The 20,568-nt window shown below is 38.9% G+C and overlaps 1 protein-coding gene across 1 annotated transcript in view; it reads right to left on the bottom strand.

Moving 5' to 3' along the window:
• CFAP58 (cilia and flagella associated protein 58) overlaps positions 1-20,568 on the bottom strand; it is a 58,550-nt gene that overhangs the window by 9,983 nt on the left and 27,999 nt on the right. The window contains exons 12-15 of the mRNA XM_076338117.1: positions 18,279-18,419; positions 17,677-17,900; positions 15,563-15,674; positions 13,232-13,336 (exon numbers count right to left, since the gene is read on the bottom strand). Of these exons, the coding sequence (XP_076194232.1) occupies positions 13,232-13,336; positions 15,563-15,674; positions 17,677-17,900; positions 18,279-18,419 (582 nt within the window). The remainder of the gene's footprint in view (positions 1-13,231; positions 13,337-15,562; positions 15,675-17,676; positions 17,901-18,278; positions 18,420-20,568) is intronic.

Raw genomic sequence — 20,568 nt, 5'->3', positions numbered from 1 at the left:
CCCAATTTGCTCATTGTTCCCTGCCAGAGGGACCATCAGCCCCATCAGACACATTCCCAAAATGACACCAAGGCATTTCACTGCTTTGACAAGGAGTGGGAGGCAGTCAGCAATGCTGGGATAGACCAATGCACCTGGTATTAGCTCTAAAGATGAGTTTCCATTTTATATCATCTTTTCCCTCACCATGACACTAGGAAACCCCCGAAATGACCCATCTTGTTGGTTAGCCCAGGGTATCATTCTGAGCCAGAGACGATGGATGACCATACATTTAATGAAGATGTATTCACAGCAGAAATAGGCCATGAAGTCCCAGCTTCCTCATTTTTATCAGCTTGTCTTTCCAAGTAGATAATTCAACAAATTTACCTGGCATAGCAGCACACCAACAGCCTTCTCCACCAGACCTGCAAAAATCCTATTGTGCACCAAAAGCTTTCTATCACACAAATTATTAAAAAAACCTACACACAAAAAATCCCAAACCCTTTGACTCAGAGTAAATTTCATTTATGTTAGCTCCTGTCTCCAGCAATTGAGCTAAAGAAAAAAACCCAACAAGATAAAGATGTAGAGCAGAAGTGTGCAATGTAGTCTACGGTGGCAAACCCCAAAACATTTAACCTAGCTAAAAATCCTTATTTTAATTAGTAAGGTGGAGAAAGCAACACAGTAACTCTGTAAGCACACTACAGTTCCTCATGGTTTTGGTGAGGAAAACAAGTCAGTCAATGTGCCACGGGGGGTTTCTTGTTTATTGGCATTATAACCAAAATGTCAGCGCTATGCTGAACTCCAGAGCCATTTTGTTTACGATGCCATGCAGCAGCAGAGCATCCTTAAGGGGTTGTGATCCATTTTCAGAAGTGTTAAACAGCACACTGAAATCTGAATTAAATACATACATAGACATACATATCTAGTCATAGTCATTTTACCAGTATAAGCTGCACACTTATTTGTGTGTATGTGTATACCTAATAGAGTAGCTGTTGGCTCAGGACATCTATGATTAAAAGTTTTACGAGGTGTAGAAAAAATTAGCATACAGTAACCTTCACGAATTTTATAACAATAGAAGAAAGTTGCCTCCAGCACTGTGAAAAATGTGCAGTATAAACTTTCTCAATAAACACTTTTCAAAAGCTCCTGCTCTTTCTTGTCTGTTCCACATCCATCAGCAAACACCTTTGCAAGCATGCAGTTCCCTAGAACAGATTGTATTTTCATCATCGTCTAGACCTTCCTTTAACTGTCCAATGTAAGGTTTTTTATTGGGCAAATTAATTCAGATTTAAAACAGGGCACTGAAGTCCTTTCACAATGTGGCAACACTAATACTGCGTGAGACGCTTGGGGTTTTCTTGTTAAAACACTGCCACCAACTTGAAGGAAAGGCTGGGATCATTTCCCTGTCTTTCGTGAAATTCACACCACACTAGATGGAGTTAAATTAAACCTGTCTTATGACTTATCCCTCCAGTTGATAACAATGCTTCTCAAGAGCAAATCTGTTTGCTTTGGCACAGAGCAGACTGCACCAAATTGACTGGCATTTTCAAAACAGCTTAATGAGAGAGGAAAAACCACCTTGGAGCATCTTCTAAGGTCTTCACCCTTGACTCTTTTTTGTAACAGTAAGAGCTGAATGCTGCATTATTACCATCTTCTAGGAACAACAAAGTACAAACATTTCCAGCTAAAGTGCAATTGCAAGTTGTTGTTGTTGTTGTTGTTATTATTGCTGCTAGGTACTGGTACCTTAGGAAGTGGGTTTTTTTCCAATGAACAAACAAATAGGTTACGTATCCTCCTTTCCTTTCAACTTCCAAACTCTGAGACATAAGGATAACAATCTATCAGAAGAAAATGGCATAGATGCCTCTTGCTGAAATAACAGCTGCAATTCCCTTTTTACTATTGACATTACGCAAGAGTTTATAAAATCATTAATCAGAGTAGGTCATTTAATCACAGTGTTTATACTTTACATTGCAGAAGATGATCAATTAATTATCCCCTGTTCTTCTATATGTGCGAACAGGAACACACATGCACATATACACACACAAAAAAGTGAGCTGTTCCTTGAAGGTGAGAATTACCCTTGACAAAGCATGGATTGATGTAAATATTCCAGCTATTTCCACACTGCCTGCAGCTTGACAGTTGGACTAAAGAGAGCTCTAAACAAACCTCTGTTTCACATTCTAGTAGTGGTTTGTCTTAAAGTGTTCTGGAGGAGATTCAGAGGTTGATACAAATCTTATCAACAAGGAATCTAAATATTCTAAGTGAGTAAGTCTACAAAGCAAACAATGGGGAACCTTTTACTGGCTAATAATTACTATATATGGGGTTTCAAGCAAAAAAAAAATTCTATTCTTCAAACGTAGACTATTTGACTTAAAACCTCTGTATTTTAATGTCAGTGTAACAGCATGTATTTTACCTATTCAATAGCCATTTAGATTTTTAAAATACCTGATGAATCAAAGGACAATTATCACAGCTCTGCTGTTAATGATTAGCTGTTCCTGCAGGTGAAGGCTTGGGATGGGGGTTCCCAGCAGTCCCAGCTTCTGTTCTCACTCCTGACTGATCTAACAGATGACCTCGAAGGGTCAGAGAAATTGCAGAGCTGCTTCTAGAAATACCTATCTGTAAGTTAGGCACCTACATCTCTTTAATCACCTGCTTGACTTAGATCCTTAGACTTCCCTGAAAGATGAGAGCACTTAGCTTCAAGTCCGTTGGTGTTCTGGAATTGCTACCTCTGAACAGCTGTCTCAAAGTCAAGCCACCACTTAAACCTACAAATACCTGTCTAACAAGGCAGTAAAGCCTACATGTATCTTTCTGACAGGATAGCAGAGTTTCCCTGCATATGCCAAGTACCTCAGGGAAGAAAGAGTGGTCTCCTGTTACACTTTGGAACCTATTAAGAAATAACAGTGCATCTAAGAAACACACATGGCAATTCTGAAATCATGAATGTTTTAATATATGGCTTCCTTCAGACTCACTATAATTAGAGCTGACCCTCTGCTATCCTTCAAGGAGTTCTGATTCAGCTCCCCCTGCCCGCTTCTTAAAATTCAAAGAAATAGAAACAGAACTAAAGGAAGGGGAAAGAGAGCGAATCCTAATGTTCATGTAAAAACAACTGCTGTGCCCAAGTGTGCCAGCCCCTGTTTAAGATTACAGCTATATCTACTAAGACAGGCATGGGAAGACTTGAGCTCTGAGCCTAGAGGATGTGGAGCAACTGGCTGACTGACGCACCCTACTTGGCAGAGAGTATCCCTACACAGGATTCACGGCTCCTGTGCACTCAGCAGCTCGTGTCTGGCCATCTCAGAGTGAAGAATGAGGATCAGGGTTCTTTCTACAGCTGTTTGTGTCCTCATGTGTCCAATTTTAAGCTAACTTTAAAAAAAAAAATACAACAACACGGTGACTCCAGCTGCCTGCCCCTAACTGCCCCAAAACAGCCTTCGCGCTGCTGCATCTTTCTGCATGTGTTTTCTCAACAACAGCACCATTCACACTCCTATAAGAATGAAAATAAGTGATCTGAAATAGATAAAATCTAGTCTGTCCTTGTGGAATGGCTTTTTTTGTTGGGTTTTGTTGTTGTTGATGTTGCAACTATCATACGAAATAATAATCCATCACTGAATAGGATGCTGTAGATTGCCCATATCTTGCTGCTGAGGAAGAAGCAGAATACCCTTGCCTCAATAGAAGAACGCTTGCCAAAGGGTACACCTGAATGATAAAGATTTGCAGCTGGCTCTGGGCCACACTATATAATATGACCTTGTGAACATATTGCTACACTGCTATTGCACTCCTCCGGTATTTGAGCTTCTCTTACAGCTTCTGGATTGCTGACAATTTGTATCGGATTGCTAACAGCACTGCAAAGTTTGTGCATTACAATGTATTCAGTCAGCACAGCGAGTCATTTACTTTCCCTTAACAAGATAACTGGTTGATTAATATACTTTACCCTGGGGTGTGCAGCAGATTTATTTCCTTCCCAGATAGATGCTGAATACAGGAATGAGGAGTAAACAAGTTCGTTTTCAGTTATTTGTTATTTACTGGAACAATTCCTGAACTTGTTACTCAAGCTTTATTCTAGTGAATTCTAGTTGAAGTTAATGGCAATTTTGACTGAGTAAGAACTTTAGGAATGGATCATTTTGCAAAATATTTTAAGTCTAATAACAAAAGGTATCCATGCTCAGGATTTCTGGGTACAAACCAGACGTAACGCATTTGAATAAAATACTTTGGTGATCACTGTTTCTGCTTTTCTGATGCAGATTACAGATAACAGTGATGTACCTTGGGTACTTATATGGTCTCCTCCTTTCAGTATCTGAATGCTGTTAAATCTTTAATGTACTTATGCTGAAGTACTGCTTCCAGCCAGGGCAGTGATCCTCTTCTCATTCTACAAAAGGGTCTGGACACACGGAGTTGCTACATGAATGCCAAAATTCACTAAGACTCCTGGAAGATACACAGAAATGAAACTCAGTCTCCCAAGCTCCCAGGACCACCACGCTGAGTAAGCCAATACATCTGCTCCTTGCTTTTCAGAAACACCGGGGCTAGACTACAGCAGCAGGTCAGAAGCATGGGATAAAAGTCACAACCATAATCCACAGTATACTTCAACCCAACAATCTCTCTCACGCATGCTAAAATTCATGGACTGGGAGTACATGTATTAGAACGCAGGAAACAAATATATATTTGACATTCATCTATCAAGGATTGTATTTGTGTAATCAAATCAATCTTGTATGATGTGGAGGAATGGCATCTGATGACCCACTAGAGTTCTCTTTCAAGCTCAAACTCAAGTAAAGATATCAATTCTCCTAAAAAACTTTAAAAACAGATTATGCATTCATGTACATTTGCCAACTATAAACCTGAAGAGATTTTTACTCCCCCTGTAACTTCCTCATCTTTGTAAATGGCATCTGAATATTTCTGACTAAAACACCATTAGAGCAGCTAAAAATGGTGCAGATCCCCAGAAGTTACTTTGATCTGTTTTCTTCTAATTTCTCAAATAAATTTGCACTTTGCTTCTGTCCAAAACCATTTATCATGGGAAATTTGTTTTGTTTATGAGGGCAATGTAGTTCCACAAAGATTCAATAAAAATTAAACTCTTCCACTAAGAAAATTCTTCACCAAAAATGTTTTGTTTGATAGCTAAGTAATCTGCTTTGCTTCCCATTTCCCAGTGCCAGAAATATTTGCACTATTTTTATTGGAAAATTATTTTCTTACTCTAAAGAGCAGCTGATTATCTTCACCTGATGAAATTAAAGTGATCAGCACCTTTCCTGCCTGTTTTCTCAAAACCCTGTTTAAACAAAAAGACCCTAAACAAAAAAAAACCCAAAAAGGCTATTTTCCTGGGAAGACTTCATTCTCTTCCATTTGAATTGCAACGTATGTGGGAGGAGGGAAAGAATGTAAATGTCAGTGTGTTTTTAAGAGCAGTTTATCATGCTGTAAGTTTCTATAGCATAGAACATCTTCTAATTCTAGATGGACTGAGATTAGAAGGGCTAAAATAAACTAATGCACCAAGAAGCGTATTCAAAATATGCAGAAATAGAAATCAACTCCTTTCTGAGGAGAGCTAGGGCAAGAACTGAACATCCCTCAAATCCCTATTGAATTCTTAAGGCTTACACAAAACTTTCAAGTAGATATGTAGACCCTCAATAGACCTTCACGCAGGTGACTCATCTTTCCTGTTTATGATACGTGATTCTTTATTACATCATCACAGGATTGCATACGAGCCCAGGTAAGTTGCACCAAGAATTAACACAAAGATTCTACGATTTGCTCAGTGTGCACAGAACCCTACTGGATACACAATCAGTTTTTTTAAAAATTAATTAATTAATTAATTGGGAAAATAATATCAGTGGCAGAACAAAAGGCACTAGAGAAATTTTATTGTATGGAGAAATCATCATGCCAGGCACAGTATCACTAAAAGACACCAATCCTTCAACTTAACACCAATACTAAAATACAAAGCATTTCCACTTACAGTCAAAGTTAAAATCCCCAATCAAAGTCTTAGTTCAGCAATGAACACTTCAAGCACAACAAAAGGAAAATAAAAGGATGGCACAAGGAGGAAAGAACCTGAAAAAGTAGACCTGAAGGATGACTTGATGCATTAAGTACCTCCATATGTCACTTCATACTGCATTGGAGACTCCAGTTCAAATCAGATTCAAGGCACTGGACTGAAATTAATTCAATGGCACTAACTCAGTAGACTGTTGTGCATCAAAATATTGTGCTGATAATTAGATTTTTTTTGTTCATCACTAGTTAGAAAACTGGGTTACAGCCAGAGTTCATGGGAATACATTATTTTTTCATTTGAAAAAAGAACAGAGATTCTCTTCTGCAGCCAGTTCTAAATCAAGGCAATTCTTACAGTGTGCCTTTGACACACCAGTGCCTAATTCTGCATGGCACTGGGGAAGTATAGTGGGGTTTTTTTATGATTCATACCCAGCTGAAAGCCAAAAAATAAATGTTGGGCCTGAGTCCTTACTGTATTTCTCATTTCTATATTCCTTTAAATTCTGGCCACCGACTTAGAACTGGAGTCATAAACTCAAAAACCACACTCCACCAGGTACTGTTTTCTCTCTCTACTCTTCCTTAAGATACATAAAAACACTTAGGTTTTTATAAGGACAGGAAAGCATTTTTCTGCGCTTTTTTCCCCATGTCAGGAACCATTTGATCAATGGTTAGAAGTTTTGCTAGCTTAGCTTTCTCAGGTAGTAGTGCAATTTCTTTGTGCTGGCATGGCTATGCCAGCTACTGGCTATGCAATTAGATGCAATTATACTGGCAAGAAAGTCTTCTGCCATTCAAGGGCTGGTATAAGCTAAATCAGAAAAGTGACTTTTTTGCCAGTAGAAATGGTATTTTTAAGTATAGAAAAGGCCTAAAGCTCAATATACTCACCCCTTTAATAGAGGGCTGAGAGAACCGCTAGCTTCAGCCACAAGATAGGGCATTAATCCAGTGCTTCCAGAGGAAGTCAAATCCTCCAGGAAATAGAGACAGAAAAGAGCCAAGTCCTAGTAAAGTATAAAAAGCCAAAAAGAAAATGTCCCTTTTCATTTTCAGATAGAAAAATCCCTTCAAAAAGCTGACTTTATATATAAAATGATAAAGGAGCAGTAAAGAAAGGATTGTATTTTGGCAGTGGATTTTGCAGTTCACCTGTAAGTTTCAGTGTGCACAAAGCACTCTCCCAAACTACCTCTGCTAAAACCTCTCTAAAGGCAAGATGACAGAGAAACAATAATGGGTAGGTCAAAAGAGACTCTTAGGGATTCTACAGTCATTAGTTTCCTGAAGTGAATCGCAGTTATTTTTATGAAAATAGACAATTCTGCCAAAAAAACCCCAACTCAGACTATCTACCCTACATGTAACATGTAAGTAGGTTATACTCTCAAATCCAAGTACTCGGCACTGAAAATATATAAATGCCAAAATTGAGAGGGTAAAATAAATCTCAGCCATTTTGAAGATGTACAGATAATACCTAAAATAAAACTGAACTAGGCCTTAAGAATACAAAAATAGAGGCAGGTAAAAGGAGTGTATTCTCCTATTTTCCCTAGCAGGCTGTCCGATGAGAAAATCTCTTACTCGGCATTTGAGCACACTTTTCTGCATTACGTGCTGTATAACAGAAGCTACATGAGCACTGTGAGAGCAATGAAGAACCTAGCAGAAGCATGCTTCATGAAACTGCCAAGCTAGGGAAAGAAATTATTTTCAAGAGGACTAGGCTCTCATGAACAGGGCTGAAAAAAATGATACAAGATTGAAAAAGCCAGTATTTTAGATAATAAATGGGCAGAAAATTTTTGCATAACGAATACACGAAAGCAAATCCCAAAGCTCCTCCATTAGCTGGGAGAAAACTTTGATTTCAGTAGCTGCCAGCCTGCATAAACCCGCATGGTAACACACTGTTCTAAAGCAGATTTCTTTATGAAACCATAGTACCAGCTCTGAGAAATAAAGATGGTTATGTATATGTTCAGACACTATAGCAACAAGAACATCAAATTGGATAGAACAGCTCTACTACCAAGTTAGCACAAATGAAATAAAACATCTGCCTATTTTGAGCGTTTAGCTAGCTGTTGTTACTACTGAATTGAGTCATGTCTCTAATATATTCATTCACACACCACTATAAGAGTGGAAATGATTTTATTCCCTTTTTACTTGATGTGAGGCATGCAAAAGCTAAATAACCTGCCCAAGGTCACAGAGAAAGTCCCTTTTGCTTTCTCCTCTCTGTATCTTACAATACCTGAAATGAAACTCTGCTGATTTATACTGGAGACAGCAGCATCCCCTCTGCTCCTCCTACTCTCTGTCAGTGGGACAATCAGTTCTTTGGGGGGATTGAAACTTAGCTCAAAACTTGGCTCAATATAAGGACCTGTGGGTGTTATCCAGCTGTAATCTCTGAGTTAAATATATGAGCTAATCATGCCTTTTGCCCTTGCACTCTGAAACTATGAGCTCAAGATGCTAACAGCCTGGAAGCATCACATTCTGACTGCCCAGTCCTGGTCTTTGATTGTTGACAATTAAAACAATAGTGATTAAAAATATATATGTACAGAAAAACAATACTTTCACTACTACATGCAAGGCTTAAATGAGACACATTTGTCTTTGCCTCCCTCCACAAATAATCTTGGTTACCCATCTCTCTTTTACATTTATGAACAATCTTCTGAGATGACTGACAATGGAGGTAACTGAGATATAATGTGAATCTTCCCACTGTTATCCATTCCAAGACATGCAGCTGAATAAAATTCCTCTCAGTCAGACATAAAATCAAATTAGAGGAGTTCACTCTGAAGAGAAAGAACTAAATTTGAAACAAATAAAGCAGTGCATAATTCACTTTTAATGGGATAAGTTCCTAAAACCACACTAATCATAATCCTAACAAGGTAATACATTACACTGCGAGTTTACCACATCACTGTTCAGTATGCAGTAAAGCAGTAGAGCTTCAGTCACGTGGGGGATTTGCCCCACATACAAAGTGAGCGAGTTTGGGGTTTTTTTCCAGTCGGGATTTGTTCAGCAGAGCACTTCTGTTTATTAATAATTATACCTTATGGCTATACAACACATTTTGCTCATACCACATGTGTTCACAAAGACCTTCCACCCGACACTGAAATCCCTTGGTTAACACACAACATATTTCTCCACAAAGCCCTGTATTATTACTCAATGGTTTAGAAAAGAACCAAAAAATGCTGTATCTTTCAACTGCACAAATTCAGAAAGAAGCTAATGACTCAAGCATGGAAGTCGGCTAGCCCTGAAGTAACATTTCCTATGTTTGGCAAAAATGCCATTGGATTTTTATTGACAGTAAGTATTCAAGACCTTGGTTTTGGATCTGATTTTAAAGACAGCATTTTTCATCAGCACAGCAGCTCGCAACTGTGAGAATGCCCAAGTTAAAGGAGAAAGTATGACCGCCTGCTTTGCAGCTACTCTTAAAAGTCTCAGGATGTCCACACTTCTTCGGTATATGAGAGCTGGTAGGTTATAGCCCAAGGTGCTGTGGCTACAGGGCACAGGTAAATCAGAAATAAGAAAAAAGTTTAATAATTTCTGTAACATGGGACATCTTTCTACACCTTTATTAAAGCGTTCAGCTCTGAAAAGTCATTCTAAAAAAACCAACATTCATCATGTTGCATATTCAATACCTCTCAGTAAATGTCTGATACAAAAAATGTGTCCCGCTGACAGTTAAGAAAGATATTTTTGTATGGGATTTTGGAGTCAAGCTGGGTTCTTCCTGTACTTTCAGCAATCAAAATTTTCTGACTGAAACGTAGCGAATCATTCTTTTAATCACATAGCATGGATTGTAGCATGTTTTTACAGCTGCATCATTTTTAAAGAACTAACAGGAGAGAAACAGTGAAAAAGCTAGCAAAAAGGATAGGATCAAATACACATCAAGAGCAGGTGAAGTAAGCAGATGCTTTTCTACATGAATCTACGTACTGTGATCCTTACTTAGCAAAAATTTCCATTTATATATCCAGCTCATCCTGAAACATTGTTCCCTGCATAAACCAGCTTTTATTTAAAAGACCATTTGCAAAAAAAAAAAAAGTAACAGTCAGCAGACAGAACTACGGTGCATACAATACAAATGGAATTATTTTTTCCTTATACAAACATCATGGCTCTGCACAAGGATGCAGCAAGGTGAACACCCTACAAATCAAACTGCAAGTTGCTGACACTGGACTCAACCATTTCCAGATGTGGGTTATTTCTAAATTCCAAAGGTGTTTTTAACACTCAATATTCAATCCACGCAGTTTTTTGCACTCCATTTTATTGCTACACTTTGATGTGAAGGAATTTAAGTTACATAATATGCACACACAGAAATCATAGACACAGACACTCGCAAGCTTCACCTTCAACAAATATGTTGCCAGCATGATGGCCGCACACACATATAATGGTTATGTATGGCAAGCAAGAGATTAAGATCATTTTAAAGCAGTACACGCAATAGCTATGCCCTTGTCACAGGGCAAGATGTGGATGAGGACGACAGAGTGAGGAGGTGCGACTTATGCAGAAAACTAGTAAGTTTGTGTCCCTCAGCTCCTGCAGCCTCTGAGTCTGAATACAGGGGATGTTACGCCGGCTAGGCACAGGCCAAGTCGTCAGCAATTCCCCCGATCCTGCAAATGAGCAGAGACTGACTGAACTGAACTGAGCTGACTTCCAGGAGAGACCCATAAAAAAAAGATGTTGAATGCCTTTAAGCATGAGGGGACTTACCGGGATTTAAAAAAAGAAAAGAAAAAAAAAAAAGGAATGATCAGATCTTATGGCAGAGCAGTGCCTTATACATATAAGTGGCTGTTATACTGACCAGACAGCAAACTCACTAAGCAAGACGAATTATATTGAGGGGACAAAAATTAAAAATTCCAGAAATGGGAGCTAAATTGCTGCTGTTTCTCATGTTTCTCATAATGATAAATTTCAGTCAGGATCAAACCCTATACTCTCTATTGAATAAGGATACACTGCCCAGAAGGGGGCCTGGTGAAGCAACCCTCCTGGAGCGTACAGCTCAGCTCCCTCCAGAAAGTTAACATTACTGCTCTCCGTTCATTTCCTTCTGCTGGAGGTGTTCCTCAGGCTTGCTCCTTCACCAGAGGAGTTTGGAACATGATAGCATCGGTTTCATAAGTTATTAGAGAGCATTTTGCTTTAATGAGTATCAGAGCACTTCACAAAACAGGTATTATCATCATACCTTGTTACATGTATATAGGAAAACCAGTCCAAAGAACAATAAAATGACTCGTACAAGGTTATCCAGACACTGAGCAGAAGAAGCTCAGCTAGTACACTTGGCTTGTGAGCCCTACGCCAATGACCAGCAGGACATACAGTCCATTGAGGAAATGAGCTGGGGGATGTCCATCTCTGGCTACCTCTCCTTACCCACGCCCTGCTATGGAAGAGCCCTATTTCAGTCATTGTGGACGACTCAAAGACACTGTGGCAAACCAGAGGAGAGCTCAGAAATGTTGATGGTGAAGCCCTGAACAGAATGTGGAGAGTGATATTTTTGGCCTTTTCTTTACCACCAATCTCACTGAGGGAGACCTTCATTTCAGCATTGTTGCACAGGAAATCAGTGCCTGAATTAAGGACGCAAAGGATCTCATTAACAATTCTAGATATAATAATTAAATTTCATATAGCCAAACTCTGACTTAAATCTAGGAAAATAATAAAAAAAATGTAGAGTTGCCACAGAAGGACTGCTGTATAGACAGAAAGATTGTGCCAATGGCTAATATAGTAACATAGGCTCAAATACCTATTATTTCAAAGATTTTCTTAGACAGGCAACTTAGTACCTCTATACCTCAGTTCTTCACTCCTAAATAAGGATAATAGCTAAATGGGAGCACAGTAAGGATAAGGCAAGACACGCAATAGAGACTATATCAAAATCTAACAGAATTGGGTTTGTGCATGGGTAAAGCACAGCAAATTTGAAGCTATTTTTGCTACATTTCATGTAAGCTAACAAACTATTTCACTGACAGCATTTCAGTGCTATGCAACAAAGATTACATTTTTCCAAGGAAAGGCATAAGACACCATACATTACCTTCAAATGAAATTGCAGATCTACTTTTTCCTACGAAACAATAAAGAAAGAGAGACAAACCCTGCCTTGATAACATCTGGTGAGCTGCTTCTTGAGACAGCAGGAGCTTCAGGTGACATTCTACTCTCCATTGAGTGATACCCAACATAGGTATCAAGACTATTAGAGTATTTAAGACCAAGATGTTAAAATCATACCTAGAGCTGGCAAACTGCAGCTACGTCTACAGTCACCAGAGAGAAGGAGACAAATTTCCCAGTTTTACACCTATGGTTGAAGCCTAAAGACAGTCCTTTTTTGTTATATTTGATAGCAATGCTTGCACTACAGGAATATAGTCTCTCCTTGATTCTACAACATAAATCTTGTTGGTATCACTGGGGTTAAGGGACATCTGGTACAGTTAAAAAAAAGATAAGCTATCACAAAAATTACTTTTTGGCAAAGTTCAGCACAAAGACCTTGAAGTCAAACATGGCCCAGACAGCAACATATCTAAATCACACAAACTCTGTAGGATTCCTTCGCCAAAAGCCAAGCTAAGCACAAATGGAATCAAACAAGGATTTTCCTTCACGTCCTGGTCATAACAGGCATGTTTAAAAGGACAAAAAAGCCTTTCCAAATGCCTAACACTGACGTGAAGACTAATCTATGACATGAATAAACTAAAGCAAACCTTCAATTTTATTTTCCAGAGTTGTCCAGGTATCAGTAGCCAGGATATAAAAATCAACTAATCAGATGCTATTTGTTCTCTTCCAGTGAGTCAGTGCTGCCATCTAAAGCTATCTAAGGGGCATGCAAAAGAAATTCAAAGTCATGCATCTAAATAACATTCAGGAAGCACATCTGAGCAGACAGAGAATGCAGGGTAAGTCAAACACGTTAATATGATACAACAAAATAATGATGCTGCAGTACCTGAAGGAGCAATTCTTTCTCTATCACTTCACCTGTCTTGCTGATAAGCTGCTTCTGTAGTCTCTGTATTTTCTGAATCAGCTCATAGGTACTTGGGTCACTGGCCTAGACAAGAGCAAAGCAGTCTCAAAAATTATACAACAGGTTAGTGTTTCTTGCTTGCAAATGAAAACCATAATATCTAAGTGTCCAAAAGTGACAAATATAAAATGGGGGGTGGGGGTGGGGGTGGTGTGTGTGCTGGGAGTCTTTTAAATGGCATTTATACAAGCAGTCCTGAAACTGGAATCTCTGCCTCTTGAAGATCAGTTGGAGCATGTTCAAGTTTAACACTGTTACCTTCATCAATCCTCCTCAAAATAACTAATATAAATAGGAGTCCTTCAGAGCTTAACCCCCAAACCAACAAAGATTGGTAGAACCACGTGACAGGGAAGGAAAAGGAAGTTAGTATATCACTTTTAGCAGAAGCTGAAACTGCCCACTGACATATGAAGAGCAGTGCAAGTACTTCCCACTGTTTTAAGAACTTCAAACAGTGTCAACTGAGTTTTAAGGCGAGGAAGATTTTTCTCTTGAACAAAAGAAAGAGTAACTCCAATATAGTCTTTTGAAACAGGTTGAGAAGTTAAGACCAGGAGCTAGTAGATGTCTGTCCTTCTTCCCTTTTCATTCTTTTGTCACAGATTGTATCTGGAGGAAGCTCTAAGGAGCAAACAAATAATTCTATGAGGAGCAGCCAGCAAAGCTTACTTTCCCACCACTTTGTATCTTCTTGTTGGATCCTTTAATGAGGAGCAAACTCTGACTGAAGCTCTTCCCTACTCAGGGATTCACAACACCTCTCTCCCACGTGGTTTATCCTCTCTCATGTGGTGTCTCTGGTGGCTCATAAGGATTAAACTCATGCTGCAGTAAAGGCTCCAATAAAGTCCCACTCTATGCATGTTTGCTTGAGCTTATAAGGAACTTGGTATCTCATGGCTCTTAATCCTTTGTCTGATTTTATCTAAATTGACTAATCGATTCAAGTGTAACTGGGACACTAACACAGATATGCATGCAGTGCTCACAACACAACATCATTTCCTGAGAAACCAGGCTAAAAAGTAGTTCAGTCCCCATGACCCACTTAGTCCTTGATTTTTTTATAGCGCTGCCCAAACATGGTGCCAATTTGTGACAAGTGTAGTGATATGAGGGTGTTTGTTCATTAGGAATTGAACCAAAACCCCATAAGGATTACTTCATATGGATCTTGCCATCTGCTTGGCCTTTCTGTGTTCCAAATACAAACCAGTGACCTAGGAAGGAAAGACGTCATTTCCCATTATCAGCCTATTCATACATTCATTTTCCCAGCATTGGATGTTTTGACTGGCCTGATTTTTCCTTTGTTACAAGGTGCTGCTGGAGATTGTACCTAGACGTCTTTAGCCTTGTTCAGCATCCTGCATTTTATCTCCCTTCCGTGAGAAAAGCTAAGCACACCGTTCAGCTTTAAGCTCAGCATGGAAAGATCAGAAATTAACTATCATGTTAGCAAGCACAGTCAAAAAATTCAGCTCTGCTTCTGTAGGGACTAGCACGTTATCACTCATTATTAGAGCAGCTAAGCAACCTAGGCTGGCATCAGATCAGAGATCCGTGCAACAGAGAAATCTCAGCTGGCTCTGACTTACTTCGAAAATACCCAGTGATGCCAACTGATCATATATTTGGGCTGTGCTCGACAGATTTTTTTATTTTTCCCCTTCATTTTGTGGGTTCGAATAGTGTGAAAATTTAATTTGCTGCTTACGTAACAGTTGAACTCACATTACCTGGAATGGCTATCTTTGGGAGCCCACCACTGTTTATGTGGAGGCCTCTTCCTTTTCTCACAGATGTAATTCACCTTCTGACTTCATGTCTGTCCATTCACCAGTCTACCTGTTCCATGACCCTTTCTAATTCTGGCTTTCTTCCCATATACATCTCTCTAATCGGTGAGGGTAGGATTCTATCTTTCCAGTATCATCCTCTTTCTCATCAACCATGTTAAGGAATCACCTCCTTCTAAATTCACCTTATGCATTCTTGTTTCCTTTAGCATTTGAGTGGCTTTTTACAAATACCTCTGCAATTTTTCATTGAGAAAGTGACACAAAAATAACACTGATTGCATTGTGCAAGGAAACCATTCAGCAGTTAACCATTCCACTGGTACTATGGAAATTTCAGTCTGCCTGCCCCTCCACATAATTTGCATAACAGTAAACTAAATAGGCTTTGTGCTGTGTCACTGATTGGTAATATGGGCTTTGGGAACTTGAAATGCTGAGACATCACCTCTAATTTTCTCCATCTGTGAACGTTCAAGGGATTCTCCAGTTCTTCTTCCAAAATTTTGCACCGAGTCTGTTCCCTTAATAGTTCCTTCCGCATGTGATGAACCTCCTGTCTTAAGACCAGCATAAAACAAAAATTAAAAACCACACCAAACCAACATCACTGTGACCAAGGCACTAATAAACATTAACAAACCATTCTCCCATACACTGCAGCACTGGCAAAGCAACTCTTGTGATTAATAGTCGACACCGATATATGGACACCGATACCACTATACAGGTGGAACAGTTAGACCTCTTCACTCAGTTTAGTAAGAATGGCTCAAAAAAAGGACTTTTCATCAGTTCCTGCAGCATCTACTCCACAGCCTACTGGATCTCACTGCCCACATCTTCCCATGTACATTAAGGCCGGAAGGACAGTTAATTCACCTAGAGTAACCTACAAATCAGTTATGGAGTCATACCCAGTTACCCCTGTATTGAATCTGACAGCCTGTGTTTGAAAGAAGGTTTTAAATCTACATGGCTCACACAATCCAGTAAATAAAACATACTCTTGGACCTAAGTATGATGGACACTGTTCTTTAGAGAACCCAAGTTTGATTTCTTTTACTCTTACTACCTCTCCTCAAGCAATTTCAGGGGTGATTTGTTGCTGAACTTAAAATTAATTGAGCACTCCCAAGATGCTTTGATAACTATGCTCCTATGGTGGGGATGGGGGGGTCAAGGGGCAGGAAAAAAAAGGCACGTTCCGCAATGCTTCAACCCTTATCACTTTGGTGGGTGGATCCTGTAAGTTCTCCAAGGGGAAAGGGGGTGGAGGATCACCATGTGCCTACTCCCCCTGCTAAGCTCAGAGTTGCATTTAGCTCACTAGAGAGAAAAAGGCCTTTTTTTTAACTGTGAGGTTGGACAACGTTATGGAAGAGGGAAAAAACCCACATCTCCAATTGGCAAATCAAGAAAGCTAATTAGCAGCACAAGTGATAAATGGAGTCTTTCGACAGGCAGTTTTCATGATGGTTTTGGACTTCATTAAAGTATGTGATTGCTGCTGCAGTTAGCAAGAATTGATCCACCCATCATGGCATGCATCACACTATACTTCAATATCGTCACTGAGTTTCAATACAGTAACAGACTTTCAGCTGAATGCATTTGGGCAGCAAGTTCAAATCCTATTCCTGTCTGCAGTCAGTCGATGAAAACTGCAATTGCTAATATTTTGTGCCCAGTTCTCTCTTCTGTTACACCAAATCAAACTGGCATAATTCCACGGATTGAAGTTAATTTTGCGCCTGTGAAAGCCATGGAATTATACTGACACAGTTAAGCTAAAGATCTCACCCAAAACTGTGGTAACTACATAGAATTAGTATGATGGTTATCTGCTAAAAACATAGCTGCCTCTCCTTACAAACCAAGACTGGTTTGTACTATAGTATATAGTTTGACAATAGTTTCCCATCAGCAAAGAATACACCTCAAATGCTGTAGGGTTAAAAAAAAGAAGGGAAGCATTAAGCCAGAGAAGGAGGAGATAAATCAAGCTGGGGCTATTAAACTCCTCTTTTAAAGAAACACAACCTTCAATGAAAATTTAACTAAATCTTTCTCAGAGAGCAAGTCTACATATAAATCTGGAAGGAGAGAGCTCTGAAAATGTGCAGGGGTTTGTTATAAATATGTCAAATGTTCCCCATCCTCCATGGATTGCCTAATAAAAAGCAGTTCCACTAATTCGGGCCTTGGGTACCACTAAGTAGCTCACTGAACTATGAACACCTTTTCTGCTGCTGTCTGTCAAGTTTATTCTGTAGGCAGTAACTCATAGTACAAGGGGAAATAGGGAAACTATTTCAACTTTGGCCAAGATGTCTTTTTTCCTCCTTTCCTCCTTCTTATATTTTAATTTTCTTGATTGCTGATAAGTTGTTCTGTGAATTTAATCCAGTCTGTGTTTGAGGTCAAACCAAACGATCCCCTTCTCCAAGGTATGCTGTTTGTTGACACAAATATTTATCACGCATAAAACATCTTTTCTGTCTCAAACACAGAATCATGGATGCAGTCACTATGGAAATGTATTCAACCAGTTTTTCTACCTGAGCTCCTCCACATTAGCCATACTCTTGCCAAGTATCCCCTTCTCACGCCGAAGTTTTTTGATCTCCAGCTTGAGAAGTCGGATATCTTCCATTCTCTGTCGGTATTGGGTTTCACCCTTGTTTAAGATGGACTGCTGGATTTTTATCTTTTCATAGAGCAGAGCCACTTCATCATTGCGCCGAACAAGCTGGGACCCTAGGATATCTCTCTCATTGATAACCTAAGGACACAGGGCAAAGCAATAGTCTCAGTTACAGTTTCTCAGTACAATCCCAAAGTACCGTGACTATATTGCATCAGTCAAAATCATGTCAATTAAGAGGTTTCACTGTTATTAGTGAAAGAACTACGGCAAGGGCCATAGCTTCTTCACTTCTTCAAGGGCCATAGCTCAAGTTTCCCCAGGGTTCAGTCACCTGAATAGTACAAAGTACGTATTCCATTCACATGTCTGTATCAACATTTTTGTTTCAACGGCACTATAAGGCTTTAGTAGTACGACATTTATAGTAGCTGAGGATCTTGATCTTAAAAATACGCTGGACAAATGAGGGAACAGAATGCAGCGTGTTTGAAAAACCAAATTAGAGAATCCTACCTGGTCAAATTCCTTTTTCTGCTTCAGCCTCTCAGCATCAGCTTCAGCAATGATTTTTAGGAGTTTTCTCTCTTCTGCCTCCTGATTTTCTATAAAGCGTTTGGTTTCCAGAGCCTGTTTTTTCATCTTAAGCAGTTCAGCCTGATGGAGTCAAAGAATATAGGTAAACTGTGCTTAGTAACAACTTCCCATTACATAAACCTGGGATTAAGAGTCAGGATTTTAATAAAATCTCATACATTCTTTTAGTTTCGAGAGGTACATATTTTGTTAGTTTTTGAGAACAAATCACTGAGACAAGCAAGTACGAAGACCCATAAAGAAATGTTGTAAAGAGTATTTTAATATTGTTGTGTTATACACAACAGAAATTTGGATGGATTTTCATCTATGACAATGGCTCAAATTGTAATTCAGAGGCACCTCATTTAATAAAAATTTAAAAAAAAATTAAATAGGTCATATTTGGAAAGCTTTTTAATGGAGTTGCTATGTTATGAAAATCTAGCAGACATAAGTTCAAAGCCAGGCTGGGATGTGAGAAAAGATAGCTCACCTTGCTGGAAAGGGCAACAATCTATGCTATGTAATACAAATTAGCATCAACTCAGGATAGCCAGAATTCGTGGAAAAGATGGCAACCAGGCATGGAAGAGCAAAATCAAAGAGCTTTAGCACTTTTTCAGTGGATGTGTAGATGAGGAAGACTGGGAAAAGAGGGGCTGTCCCTAAGTGCAGGAGAAGTAATGCATTGTTACAGTGATTGCACATCACTAACATAAACTAACACTGGAATCTGCCCAATAATTCTATCCTATTGTCATGAATTCTATAATTCAAGGCATGCATGTAGATAAAAATTAATAAGGTCTTCCTGGATTATTAGAAATTTCTATCATTGCTAGGCAGTTAGTTAGAGCCAAGATGGAACTAGCTCACTACAGTCCATTTTCACAGATATGAAAACTTTCAAGCCTTGACTCAAAGACTGTCACAACACTGACCCTTATAAAGGATGATGTTCAAACTGCCTTTTCAGAAAGAACATCATCCAGTGCTGAAAGAATGAGGCTGTGATGAAGGCTGCACCTGCAAAAACATTGATTTAAGACAGAGAGAGTTCCATCGTCATAATAAAATAGCTTGTTCCATTCTTATTTTCTTTAATAAAATTCTCATTTTCCCATATGTGCAACACTCATATCTCTCTTACTCAGTGTTGGATGTTCATCAGAATCCATCAGCTGAATAAAAATGCAAGCCACTTCATATTGAAATGCAATCAACACTGTGCAAAAGCTGTCTACAAATGTAAAACTGCTCATGCATTTGGCATTGCTGGATAATATTTTTTTAATATATCAAAACTCTATGTTCCCCTTATGTCAGAAAAAATATGAGATGTAAACAAGAAGTGGTATTAGATGTTGGCAGCAAACATTCATATAAACAAATCTCCTCACTGGAATGCATTAAGTTAAAATAAATCTGAAGTGCCTTGTACACTAAAGAACATAAATACTTTAAGCCACACAAAGGCCCCACAAACTAACAGGACTTTCAGTGAGATTAAATATGCTAAAATCTACAGTATGAGGGTCTGTGTACATTAGGTAAGAGAAAAGGAAATGAATAAACACAGTCACTGTGCAAGCAGAAAAATGGTCAGGTCTGAAACTGTTGTAAATCAGCACAGCTCATTTGAAGTTGGTTCAGAGAGTTTGTAAGAATGGAAGAACAGTCAGCAAGAAAGAAGAATTTATATGGGACCTATGCCAATATCTCAAACCAAATTCAAACCAAATCTTGTTTAGATTCTGAAATATTAGGGTAAGTGAAGAGGGGTTTTTATTTGTTCTAGAGGAAAATATGAATTTTACAAAAGGTATAACTGGGGCTGGACACAGAATGCTGAAACAACAAGTCAGAGGTTTTACATCCAGATTTCTAGAAAATGCTGAAAAAAAAAAAAAGACACGCACGAACATCTACAAAAATATACAAAAGCACTTGACAGCAGCTCAAACCTGGAGGGCCATAGTTCCTACAGCTTTCAGATATATATTTTTCAACATTTGGACGCTTTGTCAAACGAGTCTGATCTACAAGCCTGTATGAAAGCCAACTGAAATCAAAAGATGGCATTGTACTGGCTTTAATGGAGCTTGGATCAGGCATCCTCTGTTTCATTTACCATGATTATACATTTTTAAGACCTTTATGCCAGCTGAGGCAAGCACACATCCAATGTCTGTATAATCTCATTCCTATGAATCTCAGTCCTCCATGC

The sequence above is a fragment of the Aptenodytes patagonicus genome, chromosome 5 (assembly GCF_965638725.1).
Source record: "Aptenodytes patagonicus chromosome 5, bAptPat1.pri.cur, whole genome shotgun sequence".
NCBI lineage: Eukaryota > Metazoa > Chordata > Aves > Sphenisciformes > Spheniscidae > Aptenodytes > Aptenodytes patagonicus.
The sequence above is the reverse complement of the archived record's forward strand: the minus strand, read 5'-3'. Positions and strand labels throughout refer to the sequence as shown.